General features: G+C 32.2%; 2 protein-coding genes across 2 annotated transcripts; both read left to right on the top strand.

Moving 5' to 3' along the window:
- The first annotated feature begins 11,651 nt into the window (after window positions 1-11,651).
- Window positions 11,652-12,752, top strand: LOC104878944 (uncharacterized). Its single transcript, XM_010649936.1, has one exon. It carries the CDS (start codon window positions 11,652-11,654, stop codon window positions 12,750-12,752), a length of 1,101 nt encoding a protein of 366 aa, XP_010648238.1.
- A 419-nt stretch (window positions 12,753-13,171) lies between these two features.
- On the top strand, window positions 13,172-13,750 carry LOC132253519 (uncharacterized). The gene has a single exon (XM_059735698.1). The coding sequence runs from the start codon at window positions 13,172-13,174 to the stop codon at window positions 13,748-13,750; it is 579 nt and encodes a 192-aa protein (XP_059591681.1).
- Window positions 13,751-20,887: the final 7,137 nt, after the last annotated feature.

Below are 20,887 nucleotides of genomic sequence, written 5' to 3'. Positions count from 1 at the left end.
AAGTTGGATTTCTTAAAAGAGGGTATTGGTGTAATTTTAGAAACTTGAGGAATTAAAGTATAGTTATCGTATACCTTATGAGTGTAGGGATGATAGTTTCACGGGTTAATTGGGTAACCCACCCCGCCTCGCTCTTATTAGGACGAACATGAGAATATGCTAATCGGGTATGGAATTGATTTAGGGAGTTTTTCTAAACTTGAATCCGGTTTAGGGTGAATATGGATTTGGTAGTAACTCGTCTTAAATGTATAATTACCAATTCACCCTTACAATATTATAAAATACCAAAAATCTCCTTATAAATAATTGTTTTTTCCTATATTTTCAAGGTTCCTTTCACTACTTGTAAGAAGACTTCTGTTCTCTCATCTCTTTGCCCTAAAATCATACCTCTTGCTCTAAAACTAGATTATAGACAACAAATTTTTAGGGTTTGTGTGGATTTCTCCTCTCCAGATAAGAAAACTCTAAATTTTGACTTATTCATATTTGTGGATTTAGTAAATGGGTTTGAGGAGTTTTTTTTTTTTTTTTTTTTTTGTTTTTGTTGGGTGGGAGGGGAAAGGGGAGAAGAGAGGGGGTTGTTTACTTGTATATTTGTTTCTTATGTGCATTTTATCTACTTTGCATATTGTTCATGGTGTGTTTGTTTGATTCATATATTTGAGGGGATTTGAGGTTTCCCAAGAGGGAGTAGATTTGTTGAAGGCAAATGGTTAGTTGGCCTGTTAGTTTGAGTGCTGAATGGATATTGAAAATCTCTCTGTAAATCAAGTATTTGTGTTACTATAGTCCAATAATTTTCAACTTATTTGACTAAATTTTGTGAGTTGCCCAAAAAAGTAACTTAACGAAATGAACTATAAATATGAACAAAATTTACTATTATATTAAAATATTAATTTCAAATTTGTGTTTGGGTACAGTAACTATTAGGATTGAGCCCCTAAAAGTAAAACATGATATAACAAAGTTAAACTTCACTATCCCCTTGTTATCCCTTTTACACATTGACATTAATAATTACTGACAACTAATACAACACATATCACTTACCAATAATCATTTTGCACATTGACTATACCTCCTTCAACTTCTATTCTTCGAGCCCGTTTTAGTACATAAATATGATCATAATCATAACTATGGGATAACATCATATGCATGTCCTCATCATCATCCAACTATTGAAGTGCAAATGGATCAAACTTAAGGGTGCAATGAAACGTATATCCATTCGGATTAATATCCAACTGTTCACATGCCTTTGAAACAAAATCAGCATATGACATCCCTTGTCCAATGTACATGCCTTTTTGTTGCCCACCTTTGTATTGTATTTATTTATCCTCCTTAGGTACAATCTCCCCTCCTTCATGAAGTTAGCCATAAATGGAATTTCCCAAGTCCATTTACCAATGGAGAAGTACGTTTTCTTTCATTGACAATCAAATCAATCTATTTTACAATATTACAAGCAAGGAAATTTTTACAACAAATACAAAATAAACAAATGCCAATTGTAATCAATTGAGACATATTTTATATCATAAAGAACAATATTTATTGTATATTAGACATGTTAAGGATATGCCAAAGAACCCACAACTGCCCAGTTTTATAAGAAATTTGAAATTTTCAAAATTTTACCTTATCATAATGTATCGTAATGTTATTGTACTTGTATTGTAATTGTAGTGTATTTTTATTGTACCTCTGTATTTTTTTTTATAAAAAAATTAATTTTATAGTTGTTTTTTTATACATTATTGGATTACCATCAACAACTTCATGTATTGAAATTACAATAGTGTATTTTTGTTGTCTTTTTATAATTTTGGCTTGCATGGTTGCTTCAAAACATTGATCATGATAGGAATACAACATGATAGCCTAGAAATGCCAATTCACTAAAAACCAGTTCAATATTTTATCATTTTGGTATATTGTAATGTATCGTAATGTTAATGTTTTTGCATTGTAACTGTATTGCATTTGTATTGTATTTATACTTTATAATTGAAGTAATGGTTATTTTACACAACCTTCAAATTACTAGGCATTCAACACATCATACCAGTATAATACTCATACAAAAAAGATAAAAAATTCATAATAAAAATATAGTGATCTTAACTCTTTAACAAATTCATAATAAAAGACAAAGCGGTCCCATACAAAGTGATTTCAATTTTCAATGAAAATCCAAATACATTTATAAATACACAAACAAAGTGATCCCAAACAAGCATGAAACAATTGAGAAATTTTTTTTCCTTTGCCATGTCAAACCGGTCCCAACAATAAAACTAAAGTAGAAACATTTTCAATGGAAATCAATAATAATCATATCAAACAACTCACCTGGAAAATAAATTAAAAATAAAAGCACATATTCAATATGATCAAAATAATATAAAAAAATTCAAAAATAAATAAATTTTCATAACATTTTACACAAAAAATGTCATTTCTTTCTCAAAACCTCCTTCAATATTTCAAATCTAATATTTCATATCTACATTGTTAAAATTATTAACATTTCGTTCCTTCAATCCAAGTTTTAAATTATTTAATCTTTTTTTTTGTATAAATTGAGGTATTTTTGTTTTTTTTGGCATTTTTTTCAAAAAAAAAATTCTTACCTTTAATGGATTTCTTGCTAGATTCACAAAAAAAAAAAAAAAAAAAAAAAGCTTTGTTGAGACGGTTTCAAATCATGACATGAAGTACTAGAACTTTTTCCTCTTTGCTTTTTTTCTTCTTCAATATAGATAAGTTGCAGTTGGGTTAAAGAACACTTTTTTTTTAGCTATTGCTTTTGACTTATTAAGAGTAGTCTTGACATTTAAAAAAAAAAGGCATTTGGAGGAATTATTATATTTTCAGTCTACCCTTCAAAAGAATTATCAAATCTACTGATCCTTTTGGGTCATTTTTTTACCCCGCCCACCCTAAAGGGTAATTTACCCATTAAAATTTTAAAAAAAAAATCATTTATACACGTTAATCATTGCCTTAATCAAACTCTTATGCCTACCATAATTGATTAACTAACAATCATCAACATCAATACACATGCATCTATTCTTATATATAAAAAATAAAAAATAAATTAAATTGAATTTTGTGTAGCAGTTAGTAATTACCATGAAGAAGCTCCATTATTGATGGCTTGGTCAAGGTCTTATGATTTTGGAACCTTCAAGAAAACATCAATGTTAACAAATTAATTTGACATTAAAAGTGTCAACATATATGAATAAGAAGCGCCACTTTTAAAAAATAGTCTCCTAATTTCCTAAATATTGACTATCAATATTTTTTATTTTTGTAGTAGTGACATTTATTTGTTTATGCATATATGTGAATGATAGATAAAGTTGTGTTAAACCATGGTAAAGGATTATTGTGTCTCAATAAGTTCAAAATAACATTCCTCCAAGGAGCAACTAGAGGTTGCAACACTTAAAAACATAAAAAGCTAGCATATAAGTGCAGATCAATCTAGGTCTCACGAAAGTTGTGAACATCACAGAAGGCTATAAAATTTGGTAATTCTTGTTATTACTTAGTAAATTATCTTTGCAAGCCAAGGCCAATGGTTTTACCTAAAGTAAATAATTTTTCCAAGGGGTTCAAATTCTGTATGTTGGTGTTTTCTTATGCAATTATATATGGTTTGATTTAGTTGTGCGTTAATTTTTCATTAGGTAAATTTGATGAAGAACTATTTGTTTATGAGAGAATTAGGTTGGCAATAGAATCCAAAATTCTATTGGTCTACCTATCGACCTCGGTTAGTTTCATAATCCAAAAATACATTTTCATTTTAAATAAACAAGAAAAGAGAAATACACCTAAATGAATCATGTGTGAAAAAATTCATTATGTTTAAATATCTTTTCATGTTGATTTTCACCTCTTTTTTTTCATCTATTTTTTATCTTTGCTCTCTTATTTGCTTTTTCTTCTGGTTTTCCTTACACTCCCCAAGCCTTGAAGCTACATTTGGTTAGTGGAATAAGATAGAATAGGATTTGTATATCCTAGAATATCATATCCCATTGGATAGGAAATGCATATTAAATGATATGATATCCTTAGATATTATATCCAATTGACATAATATTCTATGGTAACGTAAACAATGTGATATGTTGTGTTATGTTATGTTTATATCTAGCATGTGAAATGAATAAATAAATAATATGAAATGTATATTATTTTTGAGCGCTAAAATAAATATTATATTATATTTCAATATTTGCTATTAAAAAATGAAATCTCTCTTACGTTTAACAATATATTTATAATCAAAATATTTAAACTTTATAAATAAAAATTATATACAATGTTATCCAATAAATAAAAATAAAACACACACAAACACACATATATATGTATATATATAAATTATACATATATTAATATTATTTAACAATATATTTTGTAAATATTTTTTTAGTTTTTCATTTTAACCATAAATTTAACTTTATAACAAACAAATTTTATTTTGCAAAATAAGTAATATATATAAAAAAATTGATAAAAAAAAATTATATTTATGATACATAAGAATGCATATTCTACATCTTAGTATAGAATTAACATATTTCATATAAAAGGGATATAAAAAAGAAAGTGGATATTATATTCCACCACTTATCTCATATTTGGTTGAACATAAGATTTGGTAGATTATGGGATAATTTATCTTATCTCATGACCAACTAAACATGGGAGAAGATATAATATCTCATTTCTTATCTTATCTCATGTTATATCCAACCAATAAAATATTGCTTAAAAGTTTTTAGTTTCTTTTGGTTTATGGAGTTATCGAGCTTGTAGAACCCAGATGGTCTAACCAAGATCGGTATAACTAAGCGTAGGCTCTTTGATTGGGTAAGCCTAGGCACCTACATCACTCTAGAGACAAAGTATGATCATTTGAGTTTAGTCATACACAACCACCCCAACCACCTTATGCATAAGAATGCTTCCAAGTTATGCAAGCCTTTAAAAACCTATTACATTTTTCATTATGGGTTGGACACCTAGATTTTGTGATGCATTACAGGGACCATTTCCTTAATTACTTGGCCAACACCTCTAAAAATTGTTGAAATTATAATCCGACTTAAAGTCAAATTAAAAGAATTTTAGAAATTTGAGAAATATTAGGAATTGTTATTTATTTAGGTTTCATATGTTAATTATGACTTTAGGTCTAATAGGAATTGAAGTCCTAGTACAAATATGATTAGTTTATTATAAATAAGCTTGTTATTATGTTGAAAAATAGAATGATTGACATTTTTATTTTTAGCAAAAGTATTATCAATACCCAATTATGTGGGTTCGAACAAAAATAACTAGTAGGCCTACAAAATGTGTTCGGATGGCCAATTGTAAGCATGTGACATTGATTTCTAACTAATATAAGTCAAAGATGTCTAGTAATTAATTGCAAAACCACCCATGATTAGGTATGGCAAGATTAATGCTTGGTTAGAGACACATCCCATTAATAGAAGACATTTTTGATAATTCATTGAGCGCCATTTGACAAAGCTTTGAGCAACCAATAACAACCTCAACACTACATCTCGAGCACCACTTGCCATGGCAAGGACACCTACCCAATTGTCAGCTCCTTCATGAGGAAAAAGTTGAGTTTGATTATTTCATCCAACTAATCAGAATGTAATGTATCAAAACTATATAAACAAGTCCTAAAAACGCAAAATGTGTTCAGATGGCCAATCGTAAGCATGTGACATTGATTTCTAACTAATATATAATATAAGCCAAAAATGTCTAGTAATTAATTGCAAAACCACCCGTGACTAGGTGTGGCAAGATCAATGCTTGGTTAGAGACACATCCCATTGATATAAGACATTCTTGACAATTCATTGAGCATCACTTGACAAATCTTTGAACAACCAATAACAAGCTCAACACTACATCTAAAGCACTGCTTACCATGGCAAGGACACCTTCCCAATTGTCAGCTCCTTCACGAGGAAAAAAGTGGACTTTGATCATTTCATCCAACCAATCATAATCTAATGGATCAAAACTAAACAAACAAGTCCTGACGTCTAAAGAGGACAAGTTTGTTCCCCCACACTCAAGCATTAGCCAACACTTACCTTCATTCTTCCTCTATATTCCTCCATCTTATCTCTTAAGCCTGAAGCCAATTAGGGATAGTAATGGAGCAGGTTCAAGACGACCGCTCCCATCCCAATCTCGCCTTAAGCCAAATAGGGATGGTAATGGGGTAGGTTTGGGACGGTTGCTCCCGTCTCAATCTCGCCTTACCCTATTCAACTTTTTTTTTTGAAATTTTTGAAATGTTTTTAAAAATTATTTTTAAATTTTTTTCATTACATTAAAATAAATGTATTTTACAAATAATTAAAATATTATAATTTTTTATAACTCATTTTATTGAAAAGTATATTATTATATTAAAAATGAGAAAATAAAAATTAAATTAAATTAATTTTATATATAATTGGGATGAGACAAGGCAATACCCAAACCCGTCCCGATTTAAAAAAAAAACAAATCCTAAATCCACCTTTAACCCATTTATTTAAATTTCAAATCCGTCCTATTATGGTCGAATGGGGTGGGATAGGTACCCAAAAAAAATGGCCCCATTGCCATCCCTAAGGCAGTCACTCATTACTCCACTTTGACTTGCCATCATCAGAGGGGTGTAGACAAGGTTTGTTCCCACTGCCTTATTGTAAGTATCCAATAGCGAGATCAAACAGACTAACCAACCACTAGAGCATTGTTGGATCAACCCATGCCAACAGACCTGAATCCAAAAGTTTGAGAACAAACATTTTAGTTCTCATTTTTGGAATTCTCATGAATGTTTCATATGTGGTGAATTTGTAGACTTAATTGGTGTGAAGCTATCTTTATTTAATACAACCTTTTTACTATATTTGGTTCCTAAAAAATGTTTAAAAAAGATATATGAAAAAAAAGGATAAGAAAATAAATATAGTTTTTTATTCAAGAAAAAAATTGATGGGAAGTATCTTCTTAAGAAGTACTCCTTCCCTTGTTTGTCTATTAAAGGAAAAACAAAAGAAAAATTAAATGAATATGAATAAGACTATCCCTTATATAAACGAAAATACTACTCTTATTCCTACCTCTTCATTACTTGCCCCTGTGCTCCTTGAACTTAAAGAAACATTTTTATTACATTCTCAGTGGATGATAAAAGCACAAGATGGCAAAAACAACATCTTCCTGTTCAAAATGTCGACAAAGAAATGGGGATGAAGTTGTATAAGCCAATAAAATTTTGGAATATCTCCTAGAAAATTATAGTTTAACTATGAGTTATCTACAACTTTATAATTGTTAGATAAGAGGTACAATTCATACATAGGCACCAAAATTATCAACACAAAAATATGTAGCTGCTATCTTTAGATTTCTCACAGTTGCCAACAAAAGCTTTGCATAATATTATCAAGAAAATTACCAAGTTATTTCAGCTTCAATACTATAAAAAATTTTGCATGGCAGAGAAGTACGTACATATATATACTTGATAAAATAGCAAGTCAAAGACTAAGGGATTTATTTGGAATGTATCTCCATGATAGAGGCCTACTTCAAACTGTTCAAACCCTGACTCTATCCAAGCAAGTTATCCCATCAAGTTTGTTGCTTTGTTGAAGTTTCAAGTATTCTTCATATTTCATCCCAACATATGCCGGTGGATGGCTTTCGGGATTGATCAACATGGGTGCTGGAGTAACAACCATGTCCAACAATGGATTCTTGATAAATATACTGCAATTAAAAAAAATAATATTTAAAATACCATAGTTTGGAAAATAATTCCAATTCTACGGCACTTTTGAACACGTAGGATAACACGTAGGATGAGATATGAAAACCCATTCCCCCCTTTCCATTTTCCTTCTCGTTTTTCTTCTCTTCCCTTCCCATTTTTCTTCTCTGCATCAAAACTCCTCTGCTCGAAAATCCACTATCCCGCACGCTGATCATGAGGTGGAGATCCTTGCTTCAACACGGAAGGAAGTGAAGTGCAGATCTGAGAAACCATTGCCCTCGGTGTTTTCTGTAAGTTTTGTGGTTATATTTGATAGTGTGGTTGTGTTTGGTTATCGAGAAAGTGTGGAAAAGTTGTAAAAAAAATAAAGTTTTTGTTTTTTTTTACAATGAAACTGAGTAGACTAAAAATAATGGAGAAAGTTTTAATTTTTTTTGTCGTTCGGCTTGTTGTGATTCTGTTTGGTTGCCAAGAAAGTGTGGGAAAGTTGAAAAAAAAAAATTTTCCCAATATTTCCTACCAGTCCAGCCCGCGCACAGGGTATCTATCCAATTTTTTTTAATAAAAAAACATAAGCTATTTGATAATCTGATCATGATTTGAGGGGAAAGGTGATCATGATTTGAGGGAAAGGTTGTGTTTTTCAACGTGGCTCAAAAATCGTGGATTTAGGGTTTGTGAAATTTAAATCTAATGGCACAAAAGCAAAGAGACCCCTGGACAGATCCAGAAAGCATGGAGCAAAAAAAAAAACATTTTTTTGTTTGTGTTTTTTAGGGGGTTTTGCATGGACTTTCCCAGAAAGCAAATGGGGGATGGATTTTCTTGGGAATCAAATGGGGATTGCACAAACTTGGGAATCAAACGGGGGTTGCAACAAAATAAAAAAATAATAACCTGATTAGATTAGTACCTACAATAATTGAAATTGAAATTGAAATTTTGTTTTTTTAGGGGGTTTTGCATGGATTTTCCCAGAAAGCAAATGGGGGATGGATTTTCTTGGGAATCAAACGGGGATTGCACAAACTTGGGAATCAAACGGGGGTTGCAACAAAATAAAAAAATAATAACCTGATTAGATTAGTACCTACAATAATTGAAATTCAAATTCAAATTCAAATTTAAATTCAAGGAGATTCTTCACTTTTTATTTGTTAAAATAAAAAATAAAAAATAAAAAATACTATTTTTTTTTTGTTAAAATTAAAAACAAATAAGAAATATTTTTATTTGTTTCATTGCTCTCAACTGTTGCAAGAAGGTATGTTGATCTTTAATAGGCAATCCACATACATCAGTTGAAGAAATATTTTTATTTCTATATGAATCCGGTTAGATTGATATCCATACGGAGTGAAAATTAGACTAAACTCCAAGGTAAACGGAATCAGTTAATACGATGAATAAAATTATGATATATTTTTATTAATTGAAAATTTTTCATTCAATTATAAAATAGTTATAATTAATTTGTTATTTAAAGTGTTTTTTTAATATTGTATTTATATCCTAACTTTTGATATATATTTCTTTAGTGCATATCATTTATCATGGGACAAGTTTGTCCTAGTGGAGCTGGGATATATGTTGAACCTTTTGTTGGGGGTTCGAATCCCCAAACAGTGGAAAAAAAATTCAATTTTGTATGCATAAAAACTATAAATTTGATAAGTGTACATTGATTATTAAATGATATAAAATATTATTTGATTATAATAATGTGAAATGTGATTATAACATGTTTAATTTTAAAATCTATTTAATATTAAAAATTATGATATATTATAAAATAAATTATGATAAATATATAAATTTTTAATATATTAATAATATTAAAAACACTATGAATAAAATTATAATATATTTTTACTAATCAATTAAATGAAAAATTTTCATTCAATTATAAAATAGTTATAATTAATTTTTTTTTTTAAAGTTTTTTTTTAATATTGTATTTATATTCTAACTTTTGATATATATTTCTTTAGTGCATATTTTTATGTTATGGGGCAAGTTTGCCCTAGTGGAGCTGGGGATGCATCTTGAACCTTTTGTTGGGGGTTCGAATCCCCCCAAGAGGCAAAAAAAAGCTTGTGTATGTACATTTTATAAGTGTACATTCATTATACAAAATATTATTTGATGATAATATTGTGAAATATGATTATAACATGTTTAATTTTAAAATCTATTTAAAAAAATTATGATATATTATAAAATAAATTATGATAAATATATAAAATTTTAATATATTAATAATATTAAAAACACTATGAATAAAATTATGATATATTTTTACTAATCAATTAAATGAAAATTTTTCATTCAATTATAAAATAGTTATAATTAATTTTTTATTTAAAGTATTTTTTTAATATTGTATTTATATTCTTACTTTTGATATATATTTCTTTAGTACATATTATATATCATGGGTCAAGTTTACCCTAGTGGAACTAGGGGATGCATGTTGAACCCTTTGTTGGGGGTTCGAATCCCCCCAAGTGGCAAAAAAAAGCTCAATTTTGTATATACATGTTAATAAAAACTATAAATTTGATAAGTGAATATTGATTATATAAAATATTATTTGATGATAATATTGTGAAATGTGATTATAGTTTAATTTTAAAATATATTTAATATTAAAAAATTATGATATATTATATGATGATAAATATATAAAATTTTAATATATTAATAATAGTAAAAACACTATGAATAAAATTATGATATATTTTTACTAATCAATTAAATGGAAAATTTTCATTCAATTATAAAATAGTTATAATTAATTTTTTATTTAAAGTGTTTTTTTAATATTGTATTTATATTTTAACTTTTGATATATATTCGCAATCTTATATGTCATGGGGCAAGTTTGCCCTAGTGGAGCTATAGATGCATGTTGAACCTTTTGTTGGGGGTTTGAATCCCCCCAAGTGGCAAAAAAAAAATTCAATTTTGTATATACATGTTAATGAAAACTATAAATTTGATAAGTGAATATTGATTATATAAAATATTATTTGATGATAATATTGTGAAATGTGATTATAGTTTAATTTTAAAATATATTTAATATTAAAAAATTATGATATATTATATGATGATAAATATATAAAATTTTAATATATTGATAATAGTAAAAACACTATGAATAAAATTATGATATATTTTTACTAATCAATTAAATGAAAAAATTTCATTCAATTATAAAATAGTTATAATTAATTTTTTATTTAAAGTGTTTTTTTAATATTGTATTTATATTCTAACTTTTGATATATATTTCTTTAGTGCATCTTATATGTCATGGGGCAAGTCTGCCCTAGTGGAGCTATGGATGCATCAAAATAAATTTAATTTGATTTAGTCTTATATATCTTTTATTTGATTCTTTTTAGGTACATCAATGGAAAGTTTGCTTACAATTGTGTGTTATAAGGATGGTGAAATAATTGATGGGCCAAATGGGGTGTGTTACAGTTGTCCTCCTAAAAAAGGTGTCTTAGTGAACAATTTGATCAAATATGATGAGTTGGAGGATAAGTTGTGTCATGTTATGTCGATCGATCGCACTCATACCATGTTATCCATGATATTTCGGTATCCAATTCTTATGTCGATTGGAAATGGAAACATTAACTATATACAATTACCAATTAAAGATGATGATGATGTAAGGTTAATGTTTCATGTTGTAGCACAAATCCCACCATTGAATACTATTGAAATGTATTTGCAAACACATCCAAGGGATCATTCATCTGAGTTAAGTCCATCATTTGATCAAGAAATTATGGGTCATGATGTGGAAATACCTGCAAAGGGGAATTCGGGAGTGCAGATTGATGAAATGGATGAGAATTTAGCACACAATGACGAAATGGGGGGGAATTTGGCAGTAGTAACTCAGTCAGTCATGGGAGCGACAAACAATTATGTTGTCATCCCATTTACAAATAAAAATGATGATGTGGAATTTTATGATGAGGACGAGATTAATGAGATGCATTATGATGATGAACCTTCAACAAATAAGGTTTCTTCAGATGATGGTGAGCATATTATGCCTTCCCCAATGTTCAAACAATTGAATTGGGATGCAATAAATAGCATGACTGCTGAGCCTCTCACACCACGTACTGGATTGTGGAATGAATCCAATGAGTTGTTTAAAGGATTGAGATTTGAGAGTAAAGAAGACTTGCAATATGCTGTAAAACGTTATGCAATATGTCAGAATCAACATTTGGTGGTTTGTGAATCAGAACCACAATTGTGGGCAGTGAGATGTAAGAAGTGGCAGGAAGGATGTAATTGGAGGCTTCGTGCATGTCGTCGTAAAAGCCATGGAATGTTTGAGATAACCAAGTACGCAGGTCCTCATACTTGTGTTTACCCTAAATTATCACAAGACCACTCTCAATTGGACTCTACATTGATTGCAAGAGAGATCCAAAATGTAGTTCAGAGGGATCACACTACCTCTATTGCTACATTACACCAGACAGTGAAGGATAAATTTGGATATGATGTCCATTATAGGAGAATTTGGGAAGCTAAGAGAAAAGCAATGCTTAGAGTTTTTGGTGATTGGGATGAATCTTATCAAACATTGCCGAAGTGGATGAACATCCTTCAACTAACTAATCCTGGAACAAAGGTTGTTTGGAAGACAATACCTTTAGGAGGGATTTCTGGGAACGTGCGGTTTATGCGTGTTTTTTGGGCATTTGGGGCAAGTGTTGAAGGGTTCAAACATTGCAGACCAATTATACAAATTGATGGTACATTCCTATATGGAAAATACATGGGGAAGCTTTTAATTGCTACTTCAATTGATGGAAATGGTCATGTATTCCCCCTTGCATTTGCAATTGTTGAGGAAGAATCATAGGATAGTTGGTCTTGGTTTCTTATTGCATCGAGGCATCACGTCACTCAAAGAGAAGGGATATGCTTAATTTCAGATCGCCATGCAGGAATAAATGCTGCTGTTAGAAATCCATCAGTTGGATGGAGCCCCCCTCATGCGCAACATCGATACTGTCTTAGGCATGTAGTGAGCAATTTTAATGACAAATTTAAGAATAAGGTCTTAAAAGAGTTGGCGTATAGAGCTGGATGTCAACATCAACCGCGGAAGTATGAGAGATACATGGAGGAGTTAAAACGATTGGATGAAAAAAGTGTGGCTTGGTTTTCAAAGTTAGACACTCAAAAGTGGACTCAAGCATATGTGATCTAGGATATCGGTATGGGTGGATGACCACAAATATTGCTGAGTGCATTAATAGGGTGCTTAAGGGAGCGCGAATGTTACCTATCACTGCACTTGTTCAATTAACTTTTTATCGATGTGTGTCATACTTTGAGACTCGTAGAGCAGAGATACGTGCTAGAATGGCAGTTGGAGATGTGTACACTGCGTATGCAATTGAAAAATTTAGAAGAGCTGAGGCCAAAGCTAGTGGACACACTGTCACCATTTTCCATCGAATTCATGAAACATTTGAAGCAATTACTGCTCTCCATGGGTTTCATATGGATAAAGGACGTAACAAACAAGTGGTTAAGCTTAATGAAGGTACATGTAGTTGTAATAAGTGGCAATCATTTGGCATTCCATGCTCACATGTGCTAGCTGTTTCTGCTCATATGAGGATTGATAGTTGGCAATTAGTTGAAAAATACTATAGGCTGGATGCCTATGCCAGTTGTTATGCTCCTGAATTTAATCCCATTCCTCATGAATCTTATTGGCTGTATCCTGATTTTCCTATTCTCCACCCTGACCCAACTTCAATAAGGGATAAGGGGCGTCCTAGATCATCAAGGATAAGGAATGAAATGGATTTGAAGGAACCAAGCGTTAGGATTCGATGTGGTTTATGAAAAATAACGGGTCATAATCGTCACAACTGTCCCACAAAAGATGGAGGGCAATCCTCCAACCCCCTTCCTCATGACAATTAAAGTATGAAAGATTATCCATTTTGATAATATGATATTTTTATGTAATGTCTGTAAATTTGTAATCATACTAATGATAACAAGAATTAATGGTTATTTGGTATATGTAGGTATCACCGCACGATGGAGCCAGGACCCTTGGATGCGACAGTTCTACATGGACAGGCCACACACAGGTCATTTGTAGCATGGACAGGTGTTGACTCGAAGGAGCTTCATTGTAGACGACGTGAGGCGATCTTCCATCGCACCAGTGTACTTGATGGACGTATTATTCCATTGTTACAGCAGGCAGGCTTCTATGGTGTTGCACGCTTAGGATTCATTTCCTTAGATTGGCATCTTATTACTGCATTTGTTGAGAGATGGCGATCTGAGACTCATACCTTCCACTTACCTCAGGGGGAGTGCACGATTACACTACAGGATATTGCCATGTTGATTGGACTAACAGTAGATGGAGATGTAGTTACTGGTAGCACATGTTTAGATTGGAGGCGTGTATGTTATTCTCTATTAGGACTCACTCCTGGAGATACAGACATAGATGGCCAGCGCCTTCATCTTACATGGTTGAGTCAGAGCTTCCCTACTTTGGCACCAGATGCTGATGAGGAGTCTATTCAGCGTTATACTAGGGCTTATATCTTACAACTCATTGGAGGTTTTCTATTTTCAGGGAAGTCTAGCGATAAGGTGCATCTTATGTTTTTACCCCTTCTAGAGGATTTTGAGGTTGCTGGTAGGTATAGTTGGGGTAGTGCCTGTTTAGCCTGGCTTTATCGACAGTTGTGTCGAGCCTCTCATATTGATACACATGATATATCTGGCCCACTGATTTTGCTCCAATTATGGGTATGGGAGAGGTTCCCATTTATTGCACCTCATCGTTTACGTATAGCTCCACATGATGACCAGTTGCCTCCACTTCCATTGGCCATTCGGTATATATTATAAAATTACGACAAATTTTACTATTATGAGGATACATGCATAAACTTAAATTCTAACATTTTTTATTTATTTAACTATGCTTTGTTATTTTAATTTTATAGGTGGAGAGATGAGTTTCGGACTACTTCGATTAGCATGCACGTCTTAGCTCAGTATAGGCACCATCTTGATCGACTTACAGCAGATCAGGTGATAAAAGTGTGATTCATTTCTTATACTTGTTTCTCAAAACAATTCTAAACCACTGATTATATCTAATGTTTCTTGGGTACAGATTATATGGCAGCCTTATGTTGATGACATGAATGTTGGTCTTCCTGATTATTGTACTGCTGGGAAAGATATATGGTGCACTATCTCACCTTTGATATGTTTCCACATAATTGAATGGCATAGACCTGATCGAGTATTGCGGTAGTTTGGTTTTCGTCAAGGGATTCCTCAACCATGTGATAATGAGTCAATCTTACACAAATGTGATTTGAGAGGTAGACATGATGTTGATTGGACTACTCGACATGGAGACTACATTCGACGTTGGAGCTCTAGGCGTGAGCATATTGCTAGAGGCGAGATGGCTATAGGTTCATTAGGGTATCATGATCCATACATGGTGTGGTATCGCTCCATTACTATTCGATTTCTTACTCGGACTGGGTCCTTCCACGAGTTATTGGTAATTTTCATGTTTTATCTTTTTATTAAAGTTTATTTTATTTTTATAAGAATTTAATTTAACTCTTATTTGACTTATAGACTACCAGCATACACCAGATATATGATATTGCACCTCCAGATGATTTTCGCATTCGCAGGCTATGTACTACTGTATTAGAGGCCATACATGAGATGGATCGCTTAGATGCTCCATTTAGTGTTGATGCTACTACACAGCTCCAGCCTCCATCAGGAGATGTACGACCTACACGACGAGGGCCTCGTACTAGGGAGATTAGGCATACACCAGTTGTTGCCCGAGTGCGACCATCGACTGACATTAGTCCACCACCTCATCAGCAGCCTACATCATCCATTACTTGATCAGGAGGTGTACGGACTAGAGGGGGAGGGCCTCATACTTGGAGTAGTCCACCACCTCATCAGCAGCCGATATCATCCATCACTAGATCAGGAGGTGTACGGACTAGGGGAGGAGGGCCTCATACGAGGAGTAGTCCACCACCTCATCAGCAGCCGATATCACCCATTACTCGATCAGGAGGTGTACGGACTAGGGGAGGAGGGCCTCATACGAGGAGTAGTCCACCACCTCATCAACAACCGATATCACCCATTACTCGATCAGGAGGTGTACGGACTAGAGGCCGAGGGGCTCATACGAGAGGGACTAGGCATACGTCTGTTCTTAGAGATGCACCATCGACTGACATTAGCCTGCCACCTATTCAGGAGACTCCTATTACACCTATGGAGGTGCCATCCACTCCACCTGTAGTACCACTTGTTGCATCATCACCACCATCGATAAAGGCTACATTGGTTCATGAGGAGTTAGTTCATATAGCAAATGATGATCAACAAGGACAAAAGACTAATCGTGGTCGAGGACATGGTCGAGGACGTGGTAGGAGACGTGGTCGTGGAGCTCATGGAGGGTTACATGTTAGCCCCATAGAGCCAATAGTGGAGCATGCACATCATAAACGTCCACTACGGAAGAGGAAGGCTCCTTCGTGCGGTACACATTGAGGATGTTGCTACATATGACTTATATTTTGGATACTATTAGTATTTTGCATATCATTATTTTGGACAAATACTCAAGATGTATGTTTTTACTTGTTATATTTTGGATTAACTAACTTTTTATTAACGTAAGTTCTATAGTATTCTATCTATTTTGGACTTATTTTATACAAAATAATATTGTTACTATTTTGGAAAGGTGCTGATTTTGACATTTGGTTTACTTGTTTTCATTGGTTTTGGATTGAATGTCAAAATACTGATTATAATGTATACAGGTGATAAACTTTAAACATTTGGTTGTACAGTAGGTAATACTAATTAAGAGATAGAATTTTTTTTTCTTTTGTGGAAGGTGTCTCTTCAAGAGACACCTTCAGCATAAATTCGAAATTTTCTACTGTGTATGGAAATTGTGGAAAGTGTCAGTATAAAGCAAAATTTTTTAACAAATAATGAAAATTGTGGAAAGTGTCTCTTGAAGAGACACCTTTAGTATAATTTTATTTTTTGGGAATTGTAGAATGTCCCTTTTCAAAATTCGAAATTTTCATTGAAAAATTGTTGAAAGTGTCTCTTCAAGAGACACTTTCAGTATAAACCCAATTTTTTAAAAATATGAAAGGCGTCCGAATATAATTCCATTTTTTTGTGGAAAGTGTCTTTTGAACAAGCACTTTCAGTATAAACCCAATATTTTTAAAATTGTGGAAGGTATCAAGAGACACATTTCACAATTCCCAAAAAATTGAATTATATTGAAGGTGTCTCTTGAAGAGACACCTTCTATTATTTTAAAAAAATTGGGTTTATACTGAAAGTGTCTCTTGAAGAGACACTTTCCACAATTTTTATACATTAAAGAGAGACATCTTTAGCTTTAAAATCATTTCCACAAATAAAATACATATTGGATTTTGTGGAATTGTGTAAAGTGTCTTTCCAAGAGACACATTTAGTATAAGTCTAATTTTTTGGAATTCTCAAAGGTGTCTCTTTAAGAGACACCTTTGGTATAAATTAAAATTTTTAGGAATTGTAGAAGGTGTCTCTTCAATAGACATCTTTAGCTTTAAAATCAAATTCATAAGACATTTAAATTTGTCAAATTGTGGAAATTGTCTTTTCAAGAGACACCTTTAATGCATATTGGATTTTTTGCCATGTGGAAAGTGTCTCTGCAAGAGACACCTTTAATGCATATTGGATTTTTTGCCACGTGGAAAGTGTTTTTTCAAGAGACACCTTTAATATAAATCAAATTTTCTGAAATTGTAGAAGGTGTCTCTTCAAGAGACACCTTCAGCTTAAATTCAATTCTTTCATGATTTTAAAAATTGTGGAAGGTGTCTCTTCAAAAGACACCTTCCACATGGCCAAAACTGCCGTAAATCTATCAATATTTTCAAAACTACCATTTTTTAATTATAATTTTTTAAAATTGCCGCAAAAGTTAAAAAAGCCCGTCCAACAATGGTCTATTTGCAATAGCCAGGGATATTCGTGTCGCTTTGTTGTTGACCACAACATGATGTATAACACTCATGTACTTGCCATTGCTCAGAATCTTGTACAACACATAATGTGTTTTCGCAATTATTAAAGTTAATTAAGATGCAATTGCAAGGTTTTTTAATAGAATATTAATCTAAGGAATGGGGAGAAGAACTAAATAAAAGCAAAACTTTCTTGATACATCAAATAACACAAACTATTTTATTATCTTATTGTTATTATTGGTATGTATCTCACTATCAATGTAAAAAGTGAAGTCATCTTTTTAAAAAATGAGTTGTAAGCGATCTCGTCTTTTCAAAAAGAGGAGCTCAATATATAAACAAAATATGTAATAAAACATGTATTTTTATATTTTTAAATTAACATTTTTTTAAAAAAAATCCCATTGTCAGCTAACTTAACCTTCATTGCACCATTAATATGGTTATCTAGCAAAAATAGTCATAAAGATGGACATTTTAAAAATGTTTTCAATATTTCTTTTGTTAAAGAATATTACTCATTGAATGTAAGAAAAAAAATTAATTGATAAACTAATTTATTAATTTAAGAAAATGATCAATAAAAATAAAAAATTTAATTAAAATGATTCTGAAATTATTTTCCAAAAGGGTCATTGCCCATGAAAACTTTCTTGAAATAAAAAAGAAATAAATGTAACTTCATTTTAAGAATTACTAAACATACTAAATCATTATACATTCATTTCAAATTTTTCCTATAGTAATAATTTTTATTATTTTTTAGCTTCTAACATTCAACTAGCTAGAATCCATATGACATAATTCACGTTGAAGGTTGGTATGGGTTGATGGAGGTTAGGGCATTGCATTTTTCTAAAGGAAGAGAAGGGAATAGAAAGAGCAAAGCAGGAGTAGTGCACCTCAAGTTGGTCACCGGTGTTGACTAAAAAGGAGTTGGGAATGGCATTCGCATTGAACCACTTGCCCTTGTGCTCCACTTGAAGCCCCCCAACTTCATTCTCAATGAGGAGGGTGAGGAAGCCATGATCGGAATGAGAGGCCCAATGCATATTCTGGCTGTGGACATGGCGGATAGAGGTTGGCAATCAGGACTTGCAAACTTGAATCCATATTCATGGCCTTGTCAATATACCACTCTTCCAATCCCAAGCTCTTTGATATCCCTTTAAGTAATTTGATAAAATAAACTGAGCAAAAGTAAAACCAGAACAGAGAAGCAATTCCACACTTAATTTGTACTGAGACAACCAATAAATAGGCAATACAATCAACTGGCTTGACAAAGCCATAACAACAAAGACATAAAAATAGGACCATGAAACCATGTTTCAATAAACCTGCTGCCACCATCACAAAAAATCAAGAGATAATAAAGAGACTCAATAAACAATTTCCTATAGACCAGGACAACATAACAGATATAAGACTCAACATAAAACAATTTAATATTATTAAAGACTTGGTCAAATGACCCATTGCACGAAGATATTTTATCACCCTTCCTTAAGACAACATAACAGATATAAGACTCAACATAAGATAGTTTAAGAATCAATTTGCAAAGCCTTTCCTGAAGCAGCCACAACCTCCTTTGAAGAACAAACTCCAAGCATACTTCGAAGTTTCATAAAAATAGCAGGCTTGAGGGGCTTAGTCAAGATATCTGCAATTTGATCTTCACTTTTGCAAAATACCAAATCAATAACTCCATCTTTACATAAATCACGCAAGAAGTGGTACCTCACATCAATGTGTTTGCTTCTCCCATGTAAGACTAGATTCTTTGAGAGTTTTATTGCAGAGAGGTTATCAAAGTAAATCACTGTTGGACCTTGCTGCTGGTTGTACAAAACTTCAAGTAACCTTCTCAGCCAAATAGCTTGACATGAGCTTGATGCTACAGCAATGAACTCAGCTTCCATAGTTGACAAAGTCACAATCTGTTGCTTCTTTGATGACCAAGTAATAGCTCCAGAATTCAACATAAACACTGCTCCAGAAGTGCTCTTTCTATCATCAAGATCTCCAGCATAATCATTATCTGAAAAACCAATCAAACTTGATTTTTCACCCCTTTTGTATAGAATCCCAAAGTCCACAGTACCTTTCAAATAGCAAAAAATTCTTTTTGCAGCCAAAAGATGAACTTCAGTTGGATTCTCCATGTATCTATTAATTAAATTGACTACGTGCATAATGTCTGGTCTTGTAGATGTCAAATACATAAGACTTCCAACGATCTGCTTGTAAAGAGTACTATCCACCCTCTTTCCTGCTCCACTCTTTGAGAGTTTCAGGCCAACTTCACTTGGGGTGATGACTGAATTACAATCCTTCAACATAAACTTGTCCAAAATCTCTAGAGCATATTTCTTTTGAGAAATGAAAACACCAGCAGATGATTGCACTACCTCAATGCCAAGAAAATAGTGCATTAATCCCATATCAGTCATATCAAATTCTTTCATCATAGACTTCTTAAAATCAGCAAGCATTGTTTTATTATTACTAGTATAAATGAGATCATCAACATATAAACACACAATTAAAATCTTCTTATCAACACCATATTTAGTGTAAAGAGTGTGCTCATATGGACATTTAATAAAACCTTCCTCAGTAAAATAAGCATCTATACGACTGTACCAAGCTTTTGGTTCTTGTTTTAGTTTATATAGTGCTTTCTTTAACTTATATACCTGATTCTCATAACCTTGCTTCACATACCCAGGGGGTTGATCAATATAGACTTCTTCTTCCAACTCTCCATGCAAAAATGCTGACTTCACATCTAACTGATGGATAGACCATGAGTTTTGGGCAGCCATGGATAACACCAAGCGAATAGTGTCAAGCTTTGCTACTGGAGCAAACAGCTCTTTGTAATCCACTCGGA

This window comes from Vitis vinifera, chromosome 3, assembly GCF_030704535.1.
Source record: "Vitis vinifera cultivar Pinot Noir 40024 chromosome 3, ASM3070453v1".
Taxonomy (NCBI): Eukaryota; Viridiplantae; Streptophyta; class Magnoliopsida; order Vitales; family Vitaceae; genus Vitis; species Vitis vinifera.
This window is presented reverse-complemented; position numbering and strand designations above follow the sequence as displayed.